Source organism: Canis lupus, chromosome 1 (assembly GCF_011100685.1).
Source record: "Canis lupus familiaris isolate Mischka breed German Shepherd chromosome 1, alternate assembly UU_Cfam_GSD_1.0, whole genome shotgun sequence".
Taxonomy (NCBI): Eukaryota; Metazoa; Chordata; class Mammalia; order Carnivora; family Canidae; genus Canis; species Canis lupus.
The window spans coordinates 112,642,316-112,662,480 of NC_049222.1; the positions used below are offsets into that span (position 1 = coordinate 112,642,316).

Sequence of the window (20,165 nt, forward strand, 5' to 3'; positions counted from 1 at the left end):
TCTTCTTCATGCTGTCTGGACCTCACTCTCTCAGACATGGTTATTCCCGTCTCCATCTGGTTTAGAGGGACAGATCTCATTACGTTTCTGTCTCAAGTCAGTGAATCCAAGTTCCCAGAAGGAAACAAATGAGGAAATGAGAGAAAGAGCAGGAGAAAGTGAGTCGCTTGCTCTTTTGACAGGAGTAGGAGGGAGGGATAAGACAGGAAGAGAACCTAAGAAAAGGCAAAAACAACCAAAGCCTCTTGGGCAAATAAGTAAAGTGAGACAAAAACCAGCATCTGCCTATAAAAGGGGAAAGGTGTCAGGGTACAAGTAGGCTCAGATGTAACTGATAAACATTGGACCCAAATGTGAACACCCAGCAAACAGGAAAGGAGTAAAGCCTAGAGGAGATCATGAGTAGACTGAAGAAGGAGGCCCTAAGAGGAAAGGCAGTACCAACAACGTATAAGTGAACACTGAGGAGCCCCAAGGAATTGCCTGCTGACAATGTCCTTCCTAATTCAAGGAACAAAAGATCCTGTGCTTGGGAATAGCAGTCACAGTGTCTGATATTTATTTAGGGCAAGTGACCTGCGTGATGTCACAGAGCACAAACCCTCAGCCTCCAATCACAGTAAGTAAAGCCACTATCCCAGTGAGACTTGGTGTGTTCCACCATGTGTCCTGCCCTAGCAGGGAATCCTGGATTCCCAAGCTACTTCCTACCTTCTGAATTTTTGGAGGGGGATCTCCATTTTCCAACCTTAGGTTGCCATAGGGTCCTCATGCCTTTCTAGCCACAAAAGATGCCCCTCAGAGAGACATTCATTCCACCTGGGCCAGGCAGGCCTGAGCAAGATGGACCTGTTTCCAGGAGCCATTTCCTCACCTATACTTCCTCCCTCCTGCCTCTGTGATGGATGTGGGCATTCTCCTTTGGTGAGACTTTCCCTGTCTTGTGGTGCTCTGGGTACTGTGGGCCTAAATGTCCATCCTTGCCACTGAAGCCTGTTGCTGAGAAATATATCTGGGCAAAAATCAAAGCCTTGTGGACTAGACGAAATTGTCAGAAGTGGACTGAGGCCTCCTCTGGTACCAATGCCCAGGGTTTGGACCATAGACTCTGTGGAAAGTGAATTCCTCAAGCATTCACAGGCCACTTCTTTATCCATCCTCCCACTAACTGCCACCTCCTTCAGCTAGAAATCACAACAGCTTAGGACCCACCTCCCCACCCCCACTCTTACCCCCTAGTCCCTATTTTAAGGCCATAGAGCTTTGCCTTTTCATGGATTGGTAACTCTTCTTTTGTTTCACCAGGTCAGGACCAGTCTGACAATTTGTCTAACAAGGTAAGCATAGCCAGTTTCAATGGCTCATTTTCTCATGGAAATATTTCTGTGTAGAATGGGTTATTCTTGAAAATACAAACATGGGATCAAGTTTGGGTCAAAATTTCTCAGTGCAGCAACAAAGGAGTACTGGTTAATGACTGCCTCAGTCTACCTCATTGCAAGAATGTAGACTTTGGAATTAACACCATCCTGGGTTTAAATCCTGGCTGTGACTCTCAATAGCTCTGTGATGTTCGACAAGTAATTTAAGCTCTTTGAGCCATGGCTTTGTCATCTTTGTAAAATGGACATGCTGCCAAGTAAGAGAAGTTGAAGGAATTAAATGAGACAACAAATGGAAAGCACCCAGCACAATGCCCAGCATAAGGCACCAGATCATTCTCCTTTCTCCACCTTTACTGACCCTGCTCTTACCAACAAATGATGATGTCCTTCTAATAGTTCTGAGGTCTTGATTCCTTTACTTTATGATAATTTTACCAAATTTTTCTCAGCCTTTCAGTAGAATATACATATATACGAAAAAGTACTTAAAACATAAATATATTTTAACAATGTATAAATTTTCATGAGTTGAACAGACAAAAGGCATCCAGGTCAAGAAAACATGTCATCCCCACCCCCCAAAAAAACCCTCCAGTTACCTCCTTCCAAAGAGTAACCACTATCCTGACTTCCATTGCACTAGGTTACTTGTCTGTTTACGTTCTTACATAATGAAATACACAGTACATCCTTGTGTATATCTAGCTTCTTTCATTCAAAATTGTTTTGTGAGGTTCATCCATGTCCTTTTATGCATTTGTAGATTCTCCATTCTCATTGCTGTATCATTGTACTCCAGTATGAATAAATACTATAACCTATCTCTTGTAATGATCATTCAACAGGATGTTAGCAAACAGAGTAATCATGGCTAATAAAAGCCTTTCTCCAAAGCTAAAAGTTTCCAAGTGGTGATAGGATATGGTGCTGAATCAGAGCACACAGGTGAGGGTCTGTCCTATGACTCTGATTTAACTAACCACACAGCTCATACCTTTCAGATTGAAGAAGTTGCATATTCTTCCCTGAACTTCAATGTCCAGGAACCAAAGAAATCAACTTCAGCCTCCTCATCCCCAGCAGCCACAGAAACGGTGTATTCCGAAGTACAAAAGAAGTAATGCAACCTGTCCTGCTGGCTGTGCTACTCTTTCCAAGCTTCTCGTTCCTATCACTAGGAGATCCCTTTACCCTCAGAGAAAAGGGGAAGAAGCCTATTTCCCCACTTCCCTTCCTAAGGAGATACCTCCAGGATGTCTAGTCACAGCCCTTCCCTTCAGTGTCAATAGATAGAAAGATACATCTGGGATTCCTAGGGAACCCAACCTTCCTTGTCATTGAAATTTGGCAAAGCAGACCTTGAGATGTGCCACAACCTCTACCCCTCCTCCTTTTCTTGTTTTAACCTTACCTACTCAGAGCACAGTCATTCCTTCCTGCCCCCATCCTATCCTATTGGAGTCTAACTTGAATTTGCCATAACCTTCAGAGTCAGTTCCTGATCCACGACTGAAATGCATATGCCAGAAAAGAAGAGAAAGAAGTAAAAGTAAAAGCTTCTATCTCTCCAAAGTCCAGTGTGAATCCCACCATGCACAGGAAAACAAATATGCTGAATGAGGATGCTGAACTGGGAAATTCTACACCTTTGTCCACTGTCAGAGTTGTCTACCAGGGCCTAAACTTTGCTGCTTAACTAGAAAGCCACCTAAGCCATTTGGCAAGCCTGTTTTCAGAGAACCCACTAGAAGCAATTCAGAAAATTATTCGTGGAGGCCCACAGGTGATTCCTAATATAAAGTGCAAAAAAATGCCCGTATGTTTCATAACTTTATGGGATTTTATTCAAGAAAATGCCCACAGAAGGATGGCTTACTGCTTCAGGAAGCAGTCAGCTCTTAGTAGAGACAATCAGCAGAGAATTTGGGAAAGAAGTCAGTCCCTTCAGAGATTATTTAAATAATTTTTAAGAATGCACAACTTGATGCATTGGCTTTTTTCCCCCTGAGATAGTCTGCCATTTTAGTTCTGCAGCTGCTTGTTTATGTGAAAGGGGCTCTTTTTATGTAGCTATGTAAGCCAGTCTGACTGCCTTAGGTAAAAGAAGCCCCAGAAATCCCTCTAGCCCTCTAGGCCAGGAGTTCCAAATGAAGAAGCAGCAACAGCAGTTGTCCTCTTTTGTAGCTAGAAATGGGTCCAAATCAGTTTCCCAGCATCTCAGGCCAGTCTTCAACCACCATCCCTTTCCATGTCTCTACTGTGCATGGTGTCTGCCCCACTCACTTTCTCAGGAGACCTGGCCTCTGCTAAGGTGTGATTGGTCCTTGAGAAATGGGGGTGCCCTGAGGGGAACACACTCACACCCCTGTTAACACTGCTTACACTCCAGAAAGCTACCCTGGTGCTGGTGCTCTCAGGGAACCACAGCCGTGAGGGAACAGGGGAGGGTAATAACTGGGCTGGAGGCTTCTTGAACCACCTCTGAAATGTTTTCTCCCATGGGGGTCTATGAGCCCCAGTGTGCAGAATAGAAAGGAAGAGTAGGAGAGGAGGAGGAGAGGCAATGTACTTCCCACCTAGCCTCGTTCTACATAGACAGAAACTCTTTGGGGCTGCTGAGAAGAGTTTTATTCTATATTATTTGATGTCATGCTGTGTCTAAGAGCCCCTCAAAGAGGGTGAGTTGGGGATTTTCTGTACTCAGGTACCTCTTTCCAGGGTTTTCTAACCCTGACACAGTAATATATACTTCCTCTCATCCATGCTATTCTGTGTTATTTAATTTTGCCTAGCTTGGGCCATTTCTGAATTATTTGTAAAATTTGCTCTATATTTATAATAAAAATTCTAAAGTGGACATGAATATACTGCCTCGTGGTTGGTGTTACTTTATTTTATTTTACTTTATTTAAATATTTTATTTATTTATTCATGAGAGACACAGAGAGAGAGAGGCAGAGACATTAGCAGAGGGAGAAGCAGACTCCCCCTGGGGAGCCTGATGTGGGACTCCATCCCAGGACCCTAGGATCATGACATGAGCCAAAGACAGATGCTCAACCACTGAGCCACCCAGGTGCCCCCGGTTGGTACTACTTCAGACAATATCTTCTTTACAGGCAGAAGAAAGAGAACTGGCTGAACTGGAAGTCACAGTAAGCCTAAGTCTACAGATATTTAACCCAGTGATCAGAAAGTTAGTTGAAGGGCAGGCCAGATGGCTCAGCAGTTTAGGGCCGCCTTCAGCCCAGGGCATGATCCTGGAGACCCAGGATAAGGTTCTACATCAGGCTTCCTGCATGGAGCTGGCTTCTCCCTCTGCCTGTGTCTCTGCCTCTCTCTGTGCATCTCTCATGAATAAATAAATGAAAAAAGAAAGAAAGAAAGAAAGAAAGAAAGAAAGAAAGAAAGAAAGAAAGAAAGAAAGAAACAAGAAAGAAAGAACCAAGAAACGAAAGAAGAAAAAAAAGAAATAAGAAAGAAGAAAGAAAGAAGAAGCAAGAAGAAGAAAAAAGAAAGAAAGAAGAAAGAAAAAGAATAAGAAGACAAAGCACCCCCCAACACCAAGAACTACCGTCCCAGCTCCCTACTTCCTTCTTCTCCACCTTCCCCTTCATTCCTAATTCCGGACGCCTTCTCCTTCTTCCGTCCGTCCTTCCTTCCTCCCTCTCCCCCTCCCTCCCCTCCCTCCTCCCTCCTCCCTCCCTCCCTCCCTCCCCCTCCCTCCCTCCCTCTCCCTCCCTCCCTCCCTCCTCCCCCTCCATCCCCCTCCGCCTCCCCCCCCGAATCCCTCCCTCCCCCAACGAATAGACCCTCCCTAACCTTTCCGTCCTTGCATGCCTATTAACAAAGTGAGTCTATCTAGAAACAACAGGCCATAGTTTCAACCTACTTGGAAGAAAATGACTATTTTCTTCTGGGACAGAAGAGGATTTCATGAGTAAAAGATCTCTGGGCTTGTTTATTATAGACAAAGGACACTTCCTGCACAGGTGGCTCCCGTGAATCAGACGCAGCAGCACAGCTCTGGCTCACAAAGCCTCCACAGGTCCAGTAACACAGACCACTCCCCTCTCTAGCACCTTCTATCTCTTCCTTGTCCCCAGTTTTTTTTTTTTCCTGCCCTCGTGGGGGTTAGATCTCTTCTAAACTGAATACCTTCATTTATTAATCCTACTAAGTATTAGCCTATTCTCTCATTTCCTTCACTTCCAAGCCATAGAAACATGTGTGCTGAGTGCCCCCATCCTCATCACCTGGTTTCTCCTGGCCTCTCTGCAGCGCTGCCTCTGTGCTTGAGACTGCTAGATGCAGCATGAAGTCAGTATCCATCCTCGGCCCAATTCAAAGATATTTTCACCATCCTCACGTTGTTCACTTTTACAACATCTAAAACCATGGACAACTTTTCCTTCTTGGACATTCTCTTCCTTCCACCCATTGACCTATGCATTGCACCCCACATCAGATTTAGTAGTGACACCTGGACTGAATACTTCCTGCACCACTGTCTTCCACAGCTTCAATGACCTCTCTGCAGATGGCTCCTACATCTGTATCTCTAGCCTTACTACTTCCCAGAACTCCTGAGCTCACATCCAAACACCTTCTGAAATTCCTCCTCATTTATATTGCCTCCCACCCTGACCCCACAGGCTCACCCAGCAGTTCATTCATCTCTTTCCACAATACCACTGTTTCATCCATGTTGCTCTTTGGTTTCTGGGATTTGACACATCACAAAACCTGATGGTTCTTTAATACCTCTCATACATTGTTCTGTTCATTCCCATGACGCTAAATAACCCAGGCCCTCAACAACTATTTTGGAAGTACAACCTGACTCCTTGTCTCTGGTCTCTCTACTGCAATCTTCCTTGCTTACTCTTGCCTCACTACCCTCCAAAAAATTGGTTCACTCTCTGCTCAAGAATCTGTACTGGCCTACTCTGGCCATTAGGTAAGCTTAAATTTCCCCCTCTTTACTAATACTTCTTACTTTCTTTATCACAACTCTAATATAACTCCTCCATTCTAATTAAATCTGTCTCCTTACCCGACCCTGCTCCTCTACCCCATATACACATATAATCCTTAGTCCCAGTGATATGCCTGAACACAAATACCAAACAGGGCAAGGTTCACTCTGTAATCTCACAGGAGTTACCCCACACTGGACATCACAACTCCAACGCCAGGGAGGACGGGGACCCTGAGACTCAGGATACAACCTACCTGTGACTGCGATCTTTTTCTGATGACCAATTCATATGTTCGTGAAATGCTTGTTGAGCACCTACTGTGCTACAAGGGTGAATGTCAGACTCCATGAAAGACACAGAAATGAGAAAGGCTAGGAACATAATGCCTAAGAGATAAGACATGAAGAACTATCATAATTTAAAGATCGAAAGGAATAAATGCCACAAGAAAAGACTAAGAAATCCAATGGGAAATGTGGCTGCACATTAGAATGATGGGGAAATTTTTAAAAAATTGACACTTGGGCCCCACCCCTAGAGAACTTCATTGGTTTGGGCTGGAACCCTGGCTCTGGTGAGTGTTGAAAGCTCCCCCAGATCCTGTTAATGTATAAGCAGGATGAAGAAGCTCTGTTATCACAAGTAGGCCTTGAGCCTCGAAGCAGTGGTTTTTAGCTAGGAATATAAATTGGAATTACCTAGGGAACTTTTCCAACATACATATTGAGCCCATGAACAATCCCTGAGAATGCAGCTGGTACAATGTGTCTGCAATGAGACCTGGGCTATTTGGAAAGACTCCCAGGTGATTCTCACATATATTCCGTGTTGGGAAATACTGACCTAAAACATAAAACATAAGTAAGCTGAAAAACTGAGGAGTTGGGAGAATACTCCATGTGATGAGCATAAAATGAATATTCTATTCTGCAAGGCACAGAGAAGTATTCAGAATAAAATGATTGGCAAGTAGCTAAACTTTGAGAGACTGCTGATACCACCTAATGTGAGGATGGGAAACAGCTAATAGTCTTCATATTGTTGGTGGAAATATAAAATGACACAATCACTCTGGAAAAGAGTCTGGCATTTTCTTATAAAGTTAAATATACTTATATAGTCCAGCAATCCCACTTCTGGGTATCTACCTAAGAGAAATGAAAATAGATATCCACCCAAAGAGTTATACATGAGTGTTTCCAACAGCATTATTCACAATTGCCAAAAACCACAAATATCCATCAGTATATGAATGGGCAAACAGACTATGGTATATCCATACAAGGGAATACTAATCAGGAATAAAATGGGCACAAACTACTGCTAAAATGAGATACATGAATCTTTTGGAGATAATGTTTTGGACATTATGCTATGAAGAAGCTAGACCCGAAGGAGCACATACCATATGATGCCATTTAAATGAAGCTCAAGAATCGGCAATAATAATTAATGATGTTGGGCAGCCCGAGTGGTTCAGCGGTTTAGTGCTGCTTTCAGCCCAGGGCGTGATCCTGGAGACCTGGGATCGAGTCCCACGTCGGGCTCCCTGCATGGAGCCTGCTTCTCCCTCTGCCTGTGTCTCTGCCTCTCTCTCTCTGTGTCTCTCATGAAGATATAAATAAAATCTTTAAAAACAACAACAACAACAACAATAATAATAATAATAATTAATGATGTTAGGATTCACCATAGGGGGTGGAATGGACTGCAAAGGTGTACAAGGGAGCTTTGTGGGCCATTTTCGACATCTCAATTCAGGTGGTGATTATATGGATGTATACATTTACTAAAAATCAAATGGTACACTTAAGATCTGTATGCATTCCCTTTAAAAAAAATGTTTTATTTATTTGAGAGAGAAAGAGCACAAACACAAGTGGGGGAGGGGAGCAGAGGGAAAAGTAGACTCCCTGCAGAGCATGGAGCTTGGTTCAGAGCTGGATCCCAGGACCCCAGGATCACAACCTGAGCAGAAGACAACAGACAGCTAGCCAACTAAGTCACCCAGGCACCCCAGATCTATATGCATTTCAGTGTATTTCAATTTTATCTCAATTCTTAAAAATAAAGTGAAGGAGCATCCGATTCAATCTATCAGGTACAAAATCTACCACCAACAATGTGAACTCTGTTCATGCTCTCAAGGAGCTCCTCCAGGGTCCTTGTTTTAAAGAAAGAACAAAAAAGCCAAATGTAGTCAGTCCAAACTCAAAATGAAATAACAAGAGACTAAGGACAAAAAACAGAGACAAGAAAACCTGGCCTATTTCCTTCTAGCACATAAATATCTGAGTCACAAACACACTCACTGTCATCAAAACTTTAGTAATGTTCACAAGCACTGACAGTAGCCAGCACCTAAGTCAATCCCTAACTAAAGTACCACAAACCAAAAGCCATCCCAAGAAACCAAACAAATATGACAGTAAGGCTACACTCATTCAACTAGGCCATTTTAGAGATTTCTAATGAGTCATTTACTAAACATTTACTGAGGATTTCTATAAGTCAAGCACTAAGCCAGGTGCTGATGAGAACATGAAGATTAAAAAAATAAAGCTGTTAAAGAGTGCCGGGGTGGCTCAATCGGTTAAGCCTCTGTCTTCACTCAGTTCATGATCCTGGAGTCCTGGGATGCAGCTGCATCAGGCCCACTGCTCAGCAGGGAGCCTGCTTCTCCCTCTCCCTCTGCAGCTCCCACTGCTTGTGCTCACTCTCTCTCTGTCAAATAAATAAATAAAAATTCTTTAAAATAAATAAATAAAGCCCTTGAATTTTTATTCAAACAACTCTGCTTTTTGAAAAAAAGGGGGGGGGAGGTAAGCAAAGAAAGAAATAAAGGAACAAAAAGGTGGGAAAGAAAGAGAAGGGAAGGGAGGGGGAAATCATGAGATAACTGAAGACATTAAAGCAGTTAATGTCAAAAAAAAAAAAGCAGTTAATGTTTTATAATATTGAGAAATATTTTTAGTGCGATGATGGTATTGTTATGTTTTTTGTAAAGATACCTTGTATTTAAGTAATACAATTGAAATCTTAAATTATTTAATGTCTTGGGTGTCTGGTTGGCTCAGTGGTTGAGCGTCTGCCTTCGGCTCAGGGCATGATCCCAGGGTCCTGGGATCAAGTTCCACATCAGGCTTCCCTCACGAAACCCGCTTCTCCCTCTGCTTATGTCTCTGCCTCTCTTTCTGTGTTGCTCATGAATAAATAAATAAAATCTTAAAAAAAAAAAAAAGAAATTATCTGATTCTGAAATTTACTTCAAAATAATCCAGGTTTGAAGTGCCTGAGTGGCTTAACCAGTGAAGTGTCTGCCTTTGGCTTGGGTCACAGTCTTGGGGTCCTAGGATCAAGCCCCACGTTGGGCTCTCTGCTCAGCAGGGAGTCTGCTTCTTCTCTCATTCTCCCACAGTTCTCTCTCTCTCTCTCTCTCTCTCTCAAATAAATAAATAAATAAAATTTTTAAAAAATAATCCAGGTTTGAGAAGGAGAATATATGAAACAATACCGGCCACAAAATAATTGCTGAAGCTGCGTGATGAGCACATGTAGAATCATTTTATTATTAGCTTAACTTTTATAACTGTTTGAGATTTTCCAGAAAAAAAAAAAAAAAGCCCCTGCTCTCCAGAAGCTTAGAACACACAAGGAATCAGATCTTCCGACAAATACACTACTATGTAGTTTACAAAATTTGATAAAGTGCTAGTCAAGCTCCAAGGACAGTGACTGCCCCTAGGATAAGCAAGAGAAGTCAGAGAAGATGTTAAAGGAGAGTCTTCCTGTGGATGGAACTGGAGGGTATTATGCTGAGTGAAATAAGTCAATTGGAGAAGGACAAACATTATATGGTCTCATTCATTTGGGGAATATAAATAATAGTGAAAGGGAATAGAGGGGAAGGGAGAAGAAATGGGTAGGAAATATCAGAAAGGGAGACAGAACATGGAAGACTCCTAACTCTGGGAAACGAACTAGGGGTGGTGGAATGGGAGGATGGCAGGGTGTGGGGGTGACTGGGTGGCGGGCACTGAGGGGGGCACTTGACGGGATGAGCACTGGGTGTTATTCTTTCTGTTGGCAAATTGAACACCAATAAAAAATAAATTTATTATTTAAAAAAAAGGGGGGGAGTCTTCCCCTTGACCAGAGTCAAAAACGTATTATAGGCAAAAGGGCAAACAAATGGTACAAAAGCACGCAGATGTGAAGCAGCAGAGTTCCCGCATATGCTTTGGATGACTTACCAGAGATCACGTTATTTAGGAGCACATATTCTGGAGCCGGACTACCTGCTTTGGAGGTCCTGCTATTAAGGTAACTACTCCGAGACTTGAGGCAAGTTACTTCACAGGACTATTGTCAGAAGTCAATGAGTGGGCAGCTCCGGTGGTGCAGCGGTTTAGCACCGCCTGGAGCCCGGGGTGTGATCCTGGGGACCCCAGATCGAGTCCCACATGGGGCTCCCTGCGTGGAGCCTGCTTCTCCCTCTGCCTGTGTCTCTGCCTCTCTCTCAATCTGTGTGTCTCTCATGAATAAATAAAAATCTTAAAAAAAAAAAAAAAAAAAGTCAATGAGTTAATACATGGGTAAAATGCTTAGAAGACAGTAGACAAACAATAAATGTTAGCTACAGGATATAAAATTAATATATAGAAATATGTTGCAAAAAAAAAGAAGGAAAGAAATCTGTGCATTTCTAATGAATAATAATACCAGCAAGAGAAATTAAGAAAATAATAATCCCATTTACAATTGCATCAAAAGGAATAAAATACCTAGGAATGAATTTAACCAAGGAGGTGAAAGACCTATATTCTGAAAACTGTAGACATTGATGAAAGACACTGAAGATAAATGGAATAGGTGGAAAGATATATATACCATGCTCATGAATTGGAAGAATTAATATTGTTAAAATGTCCATACTACTCAAAGCAATCTACAGGTTCAATGCAATCCCTATCAAAATACCAATAGTATTTTTCACCATGCTAGAATAAATGTGTACAGAACCACAAAATACCCCACATAGCCAAAGCAATCTCAAGAAAAAACAAAGCTGGAAGTATCATAATCCCAGAGTTCAAACAATACTACAAAGCCAGAGTAATCAAAAAACACGGTACTTGCACAAAAACAGACACATAGATCAATGGGACATAACAGAAAACCAAGAAATAAACCCAAGCTTATAAGGTCAATTACATACAAAAGAGGCAAAAATATGCAATGGGGAAAAGGACAATGTCTTCAATAAATGGTGCTGGAAAAAACTGGACAGCTACATGCAAAAGAATAAAACTGGACCACTTTATTACACAAAAATAAATTCAAAAGAGATTAAAGACCTAAACTTGAGACACCTGGGTGGCTCAGGGGTTGAGCATCTGTCTTCAACTCAGGGTGTGATCCCGGGGTCTGGAATCGAGTCCCACTTCAGGCTCCCTGCGAGGAGTCCACTTCTCCCTCTGCCTCTCTCTCTCTCCCTCTCTCTCTGTGTCTCTCATGAATAAATAAATAATTTTTTAAAAACAAAAAAAAGGGGATCCCTGGGTGGCGCAGCGGTTTGGCGCCTGCCTTTGGCCCAGGGCGCGATCCTGGAGACGCGGGATCGAATCCCACGTCAGGCTCCCGGTGCATGGAGCCTGCTTCTCCCTCTGCCTGTGTCTCTGCCTCTCTCTCTCTCTCTGTGACTATCATAAATAAATAAAATCTTAAAAAAAAAAAATAAAAAAAAAAATAAAATAAAAACAAAAAAAAGTCCTAAGCTTAAGACCTAAAACCATAAAACTCCTAAAAAAATATATAGATACTAATCTGTTGGATATCAGCCTTTAGCAATATTCTTCTGGATCTGTCTCCTTAGGCAAGGGGAACAAAACAAAAAATAAACTATTTTGCACAGCAAAGGAAAACCATCAACAAAATGAAAAAGCACTGTACTGAATGGGAGAAGATATTTGCAAATGACATATCTGATAAGAGGGTTAATATCCAAAATATATAAAGAATTCATAAACTCAATACCAAAAAAAAACCCAATTAAAAAATGGGCAGAGCCTGGCCAGCTCAGTCAATGGAGCATGCGACTCTTGATCTCAGGGTCCTGAGTTCAAGCCCACAGGGTGTAGAATTTACTTATTAAAAGAAAATTAAGGCAGCCCTGGTGTCACAGCGGTTTAGCACCACCTGCAGCCCAGGGTGTGATCCTGGAGACCCGGGATCGAGTCCCATATCGGGTTCCCTGCATGGAGCCTGCTTCTCCCTCTGCCTGTATCTCTGCCTCTCTCTCTGTGTGTCTCTCATGAATAAATAAATAAAAATCTTTAAAATAAAATAAAAAAGAAAAGAAAATTAAAAATAAACTTTAAAAAAAATGGGCAGAGGATCTGAATAAGTACTTCCCAAAGACAACATATACAGATGGCCAAGAGTTACAGGAAAAGATGTTCAGCATCACTAATCATCAGAAAAATGCAAATCAAAACCACAATGAGATATCACCTCATACCAGTCAGAATGGCTAGTATCAAAATGACAAGAAATAACAAGTACTGGCAAGGATATGGAAAAAAGGGAACCCTTGTGCACTGTTGATGGGAATGTAAATTGGTTCAGCCACTATGGAAAACAGTATGGACGTTGCTCAAAAAATTAAAAACAGAAATACCATATGATCCAGCAGTTCCACTTCTAGGTATTTACCTGCGGAAAACAAAACACTAATTCAAAAAGATAAATGCACCCCTACATTTATTGCAGCATTATTTACAATAGACAAGATGTGAAAGCAACCTAAGTGTCAACTGATAAATGAATAGATTTAAAAAATATGGTATACACACACACACACACACACACACACACACACACACACTGGGATATTACTCAGCCATAAAAAAGAATGTAATCATACCAGCATGGATGGACTTAGATGGTATTATGCTAAGTGAAAAAGAAAGAAAACAAATACCATATGATTTCACCTATATGTGGAATCTAAACAAACAAAACAGAAATAAACTCATAAATACAGAGAACAAGTTGGTAGTTGCCATAGGGGAGGTGTGTGAGGGGGGATGGGTGAAAGAGGTGAAGGGATTAACAAGTACAAACTTCCCAGGACCCCTTGTGGCTCAGTTGGTTAAGCAGCTGGCTCCTGGTTTCAGCTCAGGTCATAATCTCCTGGTCATGATCTCCCAATCCTGAGGTGAGCCCCATATCGGGCTCCATGGTGAGCCTGCTTAAGATTCTCTCTCTCCTCTCCCTCTAACCCTTTTCCCACTTCCCACTACCACACCCCACCCAACTCCCACATGCACGTGCTCTCTAAAAAAAAAAAAGTAAGTATAAACTCCCAGTTATAAAATAAAGTCATGGGCATGAAAAGCACAGCATAGGGAATACAGTCAATAATACTGTAATAACTTTGAATGGTGACAGATGGTAACTACACTTGTAGTATGCATTTCATTATGTATATAATTGTTGAATCACCACATTGTACACCTGAAACTAATATAATATTGTATATCAACTATACTTCAATTTAAAGATTTTATTTATTTATTTGAGAGAGAATATGTGAGCACAAGCAGAGGGGAGAGTCAGAGGGAGAGGGAGAAGCAGGCTCCCCACTGAGCAGGGAATCTAACACAGGGCTCAATCCCAGGACCCTAGGATCATGACCTCAGCTGAAGGCAGATGCTTAACCGACTGAGCCACCCAGGCACTCCAACTAGACTTCAATTTAAAGAATGTGTTAACTGCTGGTAATGGTAGCAGTAGCTCAGCCCACAATACCAAACATTTTGAAACTCTCATCTAATTTGGATTGTTGGAAAAAAAAAAAAAAATAATAATTTGGATTGTTGGGGTTTTTTTAAGATTTATTTAGTTAGTTAGTTGGTTAAGAGAGAGAGAGGGAGACCTGGGGGAGGGGCAGAGGGAGATAGAGAATTCCTGCTGAGTGCAGAGCCCAACCCAAGGCTCCATCCCAGGACCCCAAGATCATGACTCGGGCTGAAATCAAGAGTTGGTCATTTAACTGACTGAGCCACCCAGGCACCCCTAAATCTCATCTAATTTGTACTTGTTATTTATCCTCTTTTTGTTAAACTGTATACTTGTAAAGTAGGGACTATCTATATCTTATTTATCTCTATATCCCCACAACCTACCCTAAGGCCATATCCACAATAGCCACTAATCAAGCAACTCTTCTTTCAGGCACTAAGGAAGGGACCACCCAAAGCCTTCACCTAGCCCCCTTTATTGCTCTGGATTATACCCTTAATTCCTACAATTCTTTGGCTTCCTTTAGCTCCTTTCTTTGTTTCCACCTCCTCCCTTACTCTCCTCCAGAGATGTTCATTCACTAATGGTGCTCTCTGGTATCTTCCCTGGCAGATGTTCCAATGCCTCCTTTTTTTCTCTCCCCACAGCTGTATTATCTAAATAGCCTGTGCATCATTTATTCTGCAATTCATTAGGATGAAGGGAGGCTGAATTTCTTGATCATTGGTCTCATACCTATTTGTGAGAAGTAGAATCTTCTAGAAAAGAGAAAAGCAGGTAAGACGGTAACATTAAAGCCTTCAAATATAGCTCCATCATTAAGAAAATCCTGTAGATACATTTGTTCAATCAGCTAACATCTCACTGGGGTTTTGAGAGGGTCAGAAACTGCTGGGGAGTAAAGGGAAACGTGAAGGGCAGGAAGTTCAGCTATATGTTCATTTTTGTTTTGCAAATTTCAGGGTTCCCCACTGCCAATAAACATCTTCATTTTTCCCTGTAGCAGAGACTCAAAGAGAAAGAGAATATGAATATCCAGAGCTTAAGAACTAAAAAGATACAAGACTATTGATAGCTACAGACTCTACAGATGAAGCAGGAAGAGGGTCAGATGCAGGCTTCCCTCAAATCACAGCTCTGTACAAAGTGCACTCTGCCCTGGGCAGTGTCTCCCCAACAGTGGGAAATGCTGGTAGAACATTAACTACCAGGACCAGAAGGAAACGGAGCCCTCTGAAGTACCTCTCCTTACTCATTCTCCCCGGGCTTCCACTGGCATAACAATTCAAGGCCAGATTTCCAGCCCCAGTATTTAGTGGGGTTTTTTATTTTGGGGGGTTTATTTCCTGTAAAAAAAGGCTGAGGAGGGGATCACAAAGCAGAAAATGGGACACTGGAGAAAGTCCCATTAAAAAGAGCACTTGAAAAAATTTTAAATTAGGGATCCCTGGGTGACGCAGCAGTTTGGCGCCTGCCTTTGGCCCAGGGCGCGATCCTGGAGACCCAGGATCGAATCCCACATCGGGCTCCCGGTGCATGGAGCCTGCTTCTCCCTCTGCCTGTGTCTCTGCCTCTCTCTCTCTCTCTCTGTGTGTGACTATCATAAATAAATTAAAAATGTGTGACTATCATAAATAAATAAAAATTTATTTTAAAAAAATTTTTAATTAAATTTAAAAATAAAAAAATAAAAATAAAAATAAAATAAAATAAAAAGAGCAGCTTAGGGCAGCCCGGGTGGCTCAGCGGTTTAGCGCTGCCTTCAGCCCAGGGCCTGATCCTGGAGACCCAGGATCAAATTCCATGTCAGGCTCCTTGCATGGAGCTTCCTTCTCCGTCTGCCTGTGTCTCTGCCTCTCTCTCTCTCTCTCTCTCTCTCTCTCCCCCTCATGAACAAATAAATAAAATCTTAAAAAAAAAAAAAGAGCAGCTTAGACATGAGAAAATGCTCCACATCACTTGCCCTCAGGGAAATACAAATCAAAACCACAATGAGATACCACCTCACACCAGTAAGAATGATAAAAATTAACAAGATAGGAAACAACAAATGTTGGAGAGGATGTGGAGAAAGGGGAGCCCTCTTGCACTGTTGGTGGGAATGTGAACTGGTACAGCCACTCTGGAAAACTGTGTGGAGGTTCCTCAAAGAGTTAAAAATAGAACTGCCCTATGACCCAGCAATTGCGCTGCTGGGGATTTACCCCAAAGATACAGATGCAGTGAAATGCCAGAACACCTGCGCCCCAATGTTTATAACTGCAATGTCCACAATAGCCAAACTGTGGAAGAGGCCTCGGTGTCCATCAAAAGATGAATGGATAAAGAAGCTGTGGTCTATGTATACAATGGAGTATTACTCAGCCATTAGAAACGACAAATACCCATCATTGGCTTCAACGTGGATGGAACTGGAGGGTATTATGCTGAGTGAAGTAAGTCAATCGGAGAAGGACAAACATATGGTCTCATTCATTTGGGGAATATAAAAAATAGTGAAAGGGAATAAAGGGGAAAGGAGAGAAAATACTGGGAAATATCAGTGAGGATGACAGAACATGAGAGACTCCTAACTCTGGGAAACCATCAAAGGGTAGTAGAAAAGGAGGTGGGCGGGGGGTTGGGGTAACTGGGTGATGGGCACTGAGGGGGGCACTTGATGGGATGAGCACTGGGTGTTATGCTATATGTTGGCAAATTGAACTCCAATAAAAGAATTTTTTAAATAAAAAAATAAAATTAAAAAAAATTTAAGTTTACAAAAAAAAAAGAGCAGCTTTTATATACAAAAAATATATATATATCCAAAATAACAACAACAAAAAAAAGGGCAGCTTAGGGGTGCCTGGGTAGCTTATTGATTGAGCATCTGCCTTCGGCTCAGGGCATGATCCCGGGATTGCCGGGATCTGGGATTGAGTCCCGCATTGGGCTACTTGCGGGGAGCCTGCTTCTCCCTCTGCCTATGTCTCTGTCACTCTCTCTGTGTGTCTCTCATGAATAAATAAATAAAATCTTTAAAACTAATAATAGGGGAGCCCTGGTGGCACAGCCGTTTAGCGCCGCCTGCAGCCCAGGATGTGATCCTGGAGACCTGGGATCAAGGCCCACATTGGGCTCCCTGAATGGAGCCTATTTCTCCCTCTGCCTGTGTCTCTGCCTCTCTCTCTCTCTGTGTCTCTCATGAATAAATAAATAAAATCTTTTTAAAAAAACAAAAAAGAAAAGCTTTTAAAAATAAATAAATAAATAATAAATAAATAAATACATACATACATACATACATACATACATACATAAATAAATAAATAAAAAGAGCAGCTTAGAAGTACCTGGGTGTCGCAGTGGCTGAGCGTCTGCCTTGGCTCAGGTTGTGATCCCAGGGTTCTGGGATGGAGTCCCACTTTGGGCTCCCCAAAGGGAGCCTGCTTCTCCCTCTGCTTATGTCTCTGCCTCTCTCTCTGTGTCTCTCATGAATAAATAAATAAAACCTTTAAAAAAAGGGACACCTAGGTGGCTTAGCAGTTGAGTGTCTGCTTTTGGTTCTGGGCGTGATCCCGGAGTTCTGGGATCGAGTCCCATGTTGGACTTTCTGCATGGAGCCTACTTCTCCCTCTGCCTAGGTCTCTGTCTCTCTGTCTCTCTCTCTCTCTCTCTCTGTGTGTCTCTCTCTGTGTCTCTCATGAATGAATGAATGAATGAATGAATGAATGAATAATAAATAAATAAATAAATAAATAAATAAATAAATAAATAAAACCTTGAAAAAAAAATGAAGCAGCTTAGGGACTCCTTGATGGCTCAATCAGTTAAGCCTCTGACTCTTGGTTTCAGCTCAGGTCATGATCTCAGAGTGGTGAGACTGAGCCCTGCATTAGTCTCCATGCTCAGCAGGGAGTCTGCTGGAGATTCTCTCTCCCTCTCCCTCTGCCCCTCCCCCCTGCTCACTCACTCTTTCTAATAAATAAATAAATCTTTAAAAAAAAAAAGAGCAGCTTAAGCATGCTTTGTTTAAAGGTCAAAGTCTTGCGCAGTGTGCCACTCTCTCTTTAAAGCCTCTCTGTGTCAATGAGCCTTGCCCTATCTGACCCCAGAACTCCTCTTATCTGGAGACTAGAGCAAGGGAGGAAAAGGGGAACTGGGAATAGGAAGACAAATAAATTAAAGCAGAGTGGGAGGCCCCCTGTAATACTAGGTGTGATTACTAAGGAAGTGAAACTGGTCTTATGTAGGGCTCAGACTAGTTTTGAAACTCTACATGATAAATACCAAACTGTTTTGAGTAACAACTCAAAGTTAGAATAAATGTATAGCCACCCAGGACAACTACTTTTTTTTCTTTCCAGGACAACTACTTTTAAAGTGCCAGTATTTATTGGATATGTTATCCAAACTCATGTGAGTCTCATAATTTTCTTGTCTTAACTTAAATAGGACCAAGGAACAATTTGATACTACTAGGAGGTTGAGGAGAAAGGAAAGAGCAGGGAAGACAGGAGTGTATATGGTAGCAGAGATGATGGCCATGTAAAGAGAAGAGCCAAAGAGAGGTGTAATAAAAAAGAAACAAAACATTCCTATTGTAAATACAAAGAGGGAAACATGATTTAATTGTGGCTAAAATCAGGGCACCTGGGTGGCTCAGTGGTTGAGTGTCTGCCTTTGGCTCAGGGTGTGATCCTGGGGTCGTGGGATTGAGTCTCACATCAGGCTCCCCAGAGGGAGCCTGCTTCTCCCTCTCCCCATGTCTCTGCCTCTCTAAAATGGGCCTTTCAAAACCCTAAGTATTTGCTAACTTATAAAGATCCAGTGGAGATGCAAACAGTTGCCCTTTCCTCTCCCTCTCTTTTTGTGCCAGCAGCAGAGTCTCCACCCCAGTTTCTCTCTGTGGGAGTGCTCACTTGTTATTGTTCTTAGAGAAGCTGTGGTTTCAGAAATGGAAAAGGGAAGAATCTGCCTAAGCAGCAAGTGCAAAAGAGGTCCTGACCCTAGGACTGACGGTCAGGAAGGCTGTCCTGCCTGCCCCCCGGGGCAGTTACTCAAAAGTATCATCTCCACACTGCCTAAAAATTTCACCCCACTTTATTAAATTACTTGATATCTCACCCAGTTGATTTAGCAAATGATTATGAGATTAGAGGGCTTTTAGCTACACATGTATCACTTGAATGGTCATGCTGCTTTCCCCTCAACCACCTACCTCAGACCTACCATGGGGCTCTGATGGAGCAGGGTTGGGAAGAGGACTCAAAAGCAAGGAAAATTGGGGCCTTCCATGAGGAGCAGGGTGGACCTCAGTCAGGTACTATAGCGGAGGGCTGATGGAAGCATCCAAGTCCTATGTGCCTGAAATCTCAGAAAAGAGAGAAGCTTTACATGAGAAGCATTTGGGAGATGAAAGGGTATCAAAGGTAAGTATCATTTTAAAAGTGTGCCCCATGTTAATTCAATTCCAGGAAAGGTAGATCAAACTATTTTCCTTTCTCTGAATATTTCTAAAATTCAGGACCTAAGTATATTAGTCAAGGTTCTCCAGAAAAACAGAACCAATAGGATGGATATATATTGAGATACAGAGATTAGATAGACAGACAGACAGATACAAAAAAAGAGATTTATAAAGAATTGGCTCACTTGATTAAAGAGGCTGACAAGTCCCAAGATCTTCCGGGTAAGTCAGGAAGCTAGAGACCAAGGGAGCCAAAGGTGTAGTTCTAGTCCAAAAGCCGGCAGGCTCCAAACCAGGAAGAGCCAATGTTTCAGTTCAAGTCTGAAGGCAGAAAAAAGCTGATGTCCCAGACAGCCAGGAGGAATTCTTTCGTACTCAGAGGAAGGTCAACCTTTTTGTTCTATTCGAGCCATCAACTAATTGGATGAGGTCTACCCACATTGGGGAGGGCAATTTGCTTTACTCAGTTTACCAATTTAAATGTTAATCTCATACAAAAACCTTCAGAATAATGTTTAACCAATATCTGAGCACCCCACGGCC

General features: G+C 42.2%; 1 protein-coding gene and 1 long non-coding RNA gene across 10 annotated transcripts in view; one reads left to right on the plus strand and one right to left on the minus strand.

Moving 5' to 3' along the window:
- CEACAM1 (CEA cell adhesion molecule 1) overlaps nucleotides 1–2,506 on the plus strand; it is a 57,028-nt gene extending 54,522 nt beyond the window's left edge. The window contains 3 exon segments of the mRNA NM_001097557.1: nucleotides 567–619; nucleotides 1,306–1,337; nucleotides 2,387–2,506. Coding sequence (NP_001091026.1) covers nucleotides 567–619; nucleotides 1,306–1,337; nucleotides 2,387–2,506 — 205 coding nt within the window.
- LOC102152075 overlaps nucleotides 1–20,165 on the minus strand; it is a 95,476-nt gene that overhangs the window by 15,661 nt on the left and 59,650 nt on the right. For 6 of the 9 annotated variants that reach the window (XR_005354586.1, XR_005354587.1, XR_005354579.1 and 3 more), the window contains 2 exons: nucleotides 19,808–19,943; nucleotides 19,385–19,519 (listed from right to left, as the gene is read on the minus strand). This is a non-coding gene — a long non-coding RNA (uncharacterized LOC102152075). Of the gene's footprint in view, nucleotides 1–13,018; nucleotides 13,082–19,373; nucleotides 19,520–19,807; nucleotides 19,944–20,165 lie in introns of those variants that run through there. The other 3 variants (XR_005354580.1, XR_005354581.1, XR_005354582.1) reach the window with 3 other exon arrangements.